Source organism: Corticium candelabrum, chromosome 12 (assembly GCF_963422355.1).
Source record: "Corticium candelabrum chromosome 12, ooCorCand1.1, whole genome shotgun sequence".
Classification (NCBI taxonomy): domain Eukaryota; kingdom Metazoa; phylum Porifera; class Homoscleromorpha; order Homosclerophorida; family Plakinidae; genus Corticium; species Corticium candelabrum.
Window position 1 is genome coordinate 1,151,043 of NC_085096.1, and position 6,458 is coordinate 1,157,500.

The 6,458-nt window shown below is 41.9% G+C and overlaps 2 protein-coding genes across 2 annotated transcripts in view; both read left to right on the plus strand.

Moving 5' to 3' along the window:
• Positions 1-1,516: 1,516 nt before the first annotated feature.
• The window catches only part of LOC134187557 (telomerase protein component 1-like), a 53,263-nt gene continuing 48,321 nt past the window's right edge, over positions 1,517-6,458 (plus strand). The window contains exons 1-3 of the mRNA XM_062655710.1: positions 1,517-1,711; positions 2,690-2,902; positions 3,688-3,891. Of these exons, the coding sequence (XP_062511694.1) occupies positions 1,609-1,711; positions 2,690-2,902; positions 3,688-3,891 (520 nt within the window). The 5' untranslated portion in view covers positions 1,517-1,608. The remainder of the gene's footprint in view (positions 1,712-2,689; positions 2,903-3,687; positions 3,892-6,458) is intronic.
• The window catches only part of LOC134187906 (E3 SUMO-protein ligase ZBED1-like), a 2,373-nt gene continuing 651 nt past the window's right edge, over positions 4,737-6,458 (plus strand). The window contains exons 1-2 of the mRNA XM_062656082.1: positions 4,737-5,048; positions 5,118-6,458. The exon at positions 5,118-6,458 is cut by the window's right edge and continues 651 nt beyond it. Coding sequence (XP_062512066.1) covers positions 4,914-5,048; positions 5,118-6,458 — 1,476 coding nt within the window. The 5' untranslated portion in view covers positions 4,737-4,913. The remainder of the gene's footprint in view (positions 5,049-5,117) is intronic.

Sequence of the window (6,458 nt, forward strand, 5' to 3'; positions counted from 1 at the left end):
TAGACTCAGAAGAGAGGGGTGGGAGGTATCAGAGCAAAGTACCAAATAGGCCACATGTTGGGTTTATCTAGGAACTATCAGGGTTGGCGGAGCTGGGTGGGCCAGGTCCCATCATTCAAAAATGAAACTTCCACCAACAGGCGTTTGGCGAAAATTTCTGGAAAATGGTATAGGTGATTAAATAAATTAGTTATTGTTCACCTCTACAGATGAGACAAACCAACCATTATTCGAAAGTTTACAACAAGAAATGTGGGACGGGCACAACAGGCCTCGCAAACCCAGTCACTCGTCTTGATGCGCGCTTACTGTTTGTTATCATTTGGTAGCGCGCTTGATTGAAATATCCCGGCTTACTTCCGTTACCGTACGTACGCAACATGTCACTGACTCTTGAAAGACTTCAAGCATTTCATCCTGACCAGCACTTTGCTTTCTCGCAGAGGAAGTTCGGAGAAAGGGAAACATCTTGCCAAGCACAATGGTTTGTTGATTACCCTTTCCTCCACTACGACGTGTCAAGAGACGCCGTCTCTTGCCACACATGTATGACTGATGTACAAGGAAGGAATATCCAAACACCCTGATTCTGCGTTTGGTCTTGTCAGTCTCTAACAGATGACAATTTTTGCGTTCAGTTTAGTAAATGATTAACTATTCTCAGAGTACAATACTACTAGTAGTTAGACTTCCTCTAGTAACGTTGTCTTTAGCCAGGCTCCACCCTAGCTCTACGGTTTTAGTCAAAAGTTGTCAAGTGTGTGGAGCCCAGCCAATCAAGGCCTGGCCCACCCAACATCTGGAGGGCTCCGACGGCCCTGACTAGAGTTCGTTAGATTTCACCTTACTCTAGTGCATTCCTAGTGTGTATAGTCACACAAATGCAAACGATAATAGCCCTAGACCAAAGCAACGGTAGAAAGAGAAGTGTGAAAGGTCACAAGAATGTTAATCGGTTTGCAGAAGAATGCGTAGTATGTTGATACAATGACCTCAATTTGCTAAAGACATTACCTCACTTGTTGGTCTTCCAAGTATAGATCTAGCCTGTCCTGTCAGTGTCTGTGACATGTGGTATGTTTTAGTGCTAGATTACCTATGTGCAATAGTAATTATTAGTAGAAATGACAACATGGTGTCAGGAGTGGGATTTGAGTGTTTAGTTAAGTAAGAATCTAAAGAAGCGTGAAGATTCCCTATTGTGTTGAAGTAATATGACATCCTCTTAGATTGCACCCCGAGGCGCTCAATTTCGCCAGCCTTGCTAGATATGGATTTGCCGCTTTGAACGATTCCGTACGCACAACTTCCGGACTAGAGGCAAAGACGGGAGGATTTGGTTTATGTGAGTTCGTTCACCCTCACGGGGAAGCAGGCAAAGAGCTGTGATGATGTGAGAAGCAATTTGATGCACACTCATGTTTATAGCGCGCGTTAGTCAAACTGTATGCAACACGTGACCATCAATGCGGGACCCTAAAAACGCCAAGTGTCACGCCCACACGTACATTCCGTCGATTGCGCTTGCTTGTGCAACAAGCTGTAATTCTCTAGAGCGATCAGCCAGCGCTTTGTCTCATCTTCTCGGTCTTCGACTTGCCGGTCGTCATGACTTCTGGTAGGAAAGAGTCACCGAGAAGCCTCGCAAATCCGCTGCTGTTGACGCGAGAGAGTCGTGATCAACGAGAATCGGACGCGTCTAGAGTCACAAGTATGCGATCTGGCACGATCTTGTAGTTTAGAGTTTGTGTGAGAGTGTGTCTGCTTGCTGATGCGCGTCTGCTGCCTGTTACTGTGCACATGTCTTTTGTCTCTGTGTGTGCATTGTGTCTGTCTGTCTGTCTGCCTGTCTGTCTGTCTGTCTGTCTGTCAATACATATATTTTCAAAGAACAGCACTACTACATTCTAGTCTGGCCCAAACGGCCGACGCCATAATATGTCTGTCTGTCTGTCTGTCTGTCTGTCTGACAGTTCTGCAAAGATGCAATGCCAAAGTTATCGTTAGAAAACTTTCAAAACTGTCGCCTAATCATGATGATTTAGATAGATTATTTGATTTTGACATACAAGGTCAAGTCCATTAGTTAATGACTTTGTTGTTTGCAAGGACTGGTTTGTATTTAAATAATCCTAGCATATGTACAAGTAGAATCTGTATGAGAATAAATTATCTGTCTGTCTGTCTGTCTGTCTGTCTGTCTGTCTGTCTGTCCGGCTGTCTGTCTGTCTGTCTCTTTCTCTGACTCTTTGTTTGTCTCTCTGTCTGTCTGTCTCTCTGTCTGTCTGTAAGTCAGTCAGTCTGTTTGTCTGTTTGTCTGTCTGTCTGTCTGTCTCTTTGTCCGTCTGTCCGTCTGTCTGTTTGTCTGTCTGTCTGTCTGTCTGTCTGTCAGTCTGACTGACTGACTGTTTGTCTCTCTGTCTCTTTGTCTGCCTGTCAGTCAGTCAGTCAGTCTGTCTGTCTGTCTGTCTGTCGAAGTTGTCTAAGTGCAATTTTGATGATTTTCTGTATGATAAAGACGTTCAACATTTTGTTCATTGACTGTTATTGTTATGCATACGTAAAGTTAGCGATTGTTGTTGGTAGAGTGAGAGTTCAAATATAACAATCTGTCTGTCTGTCTGTCTGTCTGTCTGTCTGTCTGTCTATGGTTTGTCTGTTTCTTACTACTACACATATTCTATTACAGGAGATCTAAACTATCAACGGCTATTGAGCTCTTCATCAGTCATCAGTGAAACAGACGAGAAAGAGACAAAAAGCAAGCTCTTGTCTACTCAAACTTCTTGTGATCACGATACATCCACCAAGTCTGCAATGAAATTATCTACTGCAACTTCCTCAAAACTTATTGGGAAAGGAACCGCAAGAAAAGACTTGACTACATCAGGAATCACAAAGAGTATGACAAAACTTGGGTTTTCAAAAATCTTAACCAAGTGCTATTTATATTAACTGTCAAATTTAATATTAATTATTGAGTTCAATTAATAATTTTAATTAGTTAATTTTGAGTAGTAGATGTTTATATCAACTGACGAATTAATATTAATGATTTAAAAATATACTGTATGTGATTAATATTAACTGACAACTTAATATTAGAACTGGGTGTGATTCATATTAACTGACAACTTATATTAATGATTGATATCAATTAATGATTTTTATTAGTTAATATTGAACAGAGTTATCAACTGACAGATTATTTTAATTAATTTTATTAGATGAGCTTGATCAGAACTAGGTGTTATTCATATTAACTGACTATTTGATATTAATGATTAATATCAATTAATGATTTTTATTAGTTAATTGAGCAGAGTTGGGTGTTATTTATATCAAACATATTAATATCAATAATTAATTTTAATTAATTTTATTGGTTGAGTTACCAAAACTGGATGTGATTAATATTAACAATTTATTATTAATGATTGATATCAATTAATGATTTTTATTAGTTAATTGAGCAGAGTTAGTTGTTATTTATATCAACTGACAGATTAATATCAATAATTTATTTTAATTAATTTTATTATTATTGAGCTGAGTGTCATTCATATTAACCGGCAGAATTAGTATTAATAATTGATATCAATTAATGATTTTATTATTTAATTTTGATGAGAGATCAGCAGTTAATGTTAGTGTAATGGATTGTAGCTCATGTTGTGTGTCTGATAGGTGGCCTATCAACATTGTCACAACAGACTTTGTTGTCGTCGAGCAGTTTGCTTGGAAAGTCATCCTCCCAGTCGACAAGTATCTCCTTGAAAAGCTCGCTTCTGTCTCATACTACTGGTTCAAGTTTGTCTCAATTACGTGGAGAATCGTTGAAGGCATCGTATCTCTTGTCTTCGTCGTCACTCGGAGGTAGCACTAGAAGTGGTGAGTAGTTGAATTAGATGGATTGTGTTGGTTACATTTGTATACATATTGGAACGTTGATTTCTATTTTCTGGTACAGACAGACAGAGAGACAGAGAGAGAAACAAGTAGACAGATGGACAGATAGGCAAGATAGACTGACAGACAGACAGACAGAAAGGTAGGCAAGTAGGCAGGCAACAACAGATAGACAAGACATACATACGTACATGCATATATACATACAGACAGACATACTACCATTGACAGACAGTCAGAGAGATGGACGGACAGACAGACAGACAGAAGGGTAGGCAAGCAGGCAGGCAACAACAGATACACAGGACATACATACGTACATACATGCATACAGACTGACATACTACCATTGACAGACAGACAGACAGATGGACAGACAGACAGACAGACAGACAGACAGACGGACAGATGGACAGATAGGCAAGATAGACTGACAGACAGACTGACAGAAAGGTAGGCAAGCAGGCAGGCAATGACTGATAGACAGGACATACATACATACATACATACGTACATACATACATACATACTACCATTGACAGACAGACAGACAGACAGATGGACAGACAGACAGACAGACAGGCAGACAGATGGACAGACAGACAGACAGACAGACAGACAGATGGACAGACAGACAGACAGACAGACAGACAAACAGATAGACAGATAGGCAAGATAGACTGACAGACAGACAGACAGACAGAAAGGTAGGCAAGCTGGCAGGCAACAACAGATAGACAAGACATACATACATACATACATGCAGACAGACATACATACTACCATTGACAGACAGATAGACAGGCAGACAGAAGGACAGACAGACAGACACATGCACACCAGCGTTGTGCGATTAAATCGATTATTCGATTTATCGATTGCTTGTGACGCATCGATAAGGCATCGATGGCCGGGGAACTCCCTATCGATTAATCGGGCATGCGCATTCAGTCGTTACGTGTAGGTCGTTTGCTCAGTGCAGTGTCTGTTAGTCTTGACTTCAAATGAGTGTAAGGGAAGTACCAGACAGAAATTACTTGAAAGAAGCGGGTCTCCTGCCTCCTAGGCAGTGCTCTTCCGAAGTTTGGCGGTACTTTGGCTTCCGTGGTGAAAACGGGAAGATTGAGGATCCGAAACACGTAATAGATCTTGCAGCATGTCTGGCGGTACTCTTCGCCATTGCAGTTTTGGCTTCGCTCTGTCTATAGGTTGTATGCACCATCAACAAATGCGGCGCCGTTCTGAAGTACTGTGGTAACACCACCAACCTGGCCGCTCACATGAAATCTCGTCACCCGCTAGTGTTTATGAAAACAAGTCTCTCAAGAGACTCAAATCCCGCGAAGCAGAAGGAGAAACGTGCGCAAGAGGATCAGGCCGTCTCGATGTCATCTACTGTAGGAGAGAAAGCTGCATTCGTCAGTCCATTCCAACTCGCAGCAAAGCTACCAACATCCAGTAAGAGAGCCTCTGTGATCACTGACGCCGTTGCCTACTTCATTGCTAAAGACATGCAGCCGGTTAGTGCCGTAGAGTGCCTCGGATTTCGAAGTATGTTCAAGGTTCTTGAACCTCGCTATGAAATTCCGAGCCGAAAAACATTCACCCAAAGAGTGCTTCCCGCTCTCTATGTGAAAGTCAAGGAATCAGTTGCAACCGTGGTATCTTTGGCAGAATGGTACGCCATAACAACAGATTGTTGGACCAGTTGTGCCAACAACTCTTTTATCGGTGTCACCTTTCACACCATTAGTAATGACTGGCAGCTTCAGCACCTCGTCCTGGAGAATGTGGAGCTACCTGACAAGCACACAGCTGAGAACCTGGCTGCTAGTCTGGAGGATATTCTGAAGCAATGGGAACTTGATTCTACAAAACTTTCTGGTGCCACAGTAGACAACGCAGCCAACATACAAAAAGCAGTAGCAGATATTTTGAAATGGAAGTGCTTAGGTTGTTTTGGTCACACTATCAATCTATGTGTGAAAGCAGGGCTGAAACAGCAACAGATACAGGTGGCCCTTGCCAGATGTTCCAGGCTGGTCAAATTCTTTCGGAAATCCACAGTTGCTGCGAACCTCCTAACCAAGAAACAAGCAGCGTTGGAGTCTCCAGTGCATAAGCTGGTGAAGGATGTGGAGACACGATGGAATTCCACCTATGATATGGTTCAAAGGATCATAGAACAACAAGGTCCTGTGTGTGCAACACTGGTAGAGCTAAAACGATTAGACCTGTTGCCCAAGGAAGAAGACTTCACCCTGCTGGAGCAGTTGGTAAATGTCCTGAAGCCATTTAGAGATGTGACCATTCAAGTTCAAGGAGAACAGTATGTCACTATATCAATAATTAGACCACTCCTTCATCACCTCACTGAGAATGTGCTGCAACTACAGGAAACTGACTCCTCCGTAATCAAGAACATGAAGAGGGATATGGTCAGCAACCTTGGTTCTCGATACCAATCACTTTCAATTTCAAACCTGCTTGACTGTGCATGCTTTCTTGACCCAAGATTCAAGAGCCTGCCTTTCATGAGTGAGGACAAT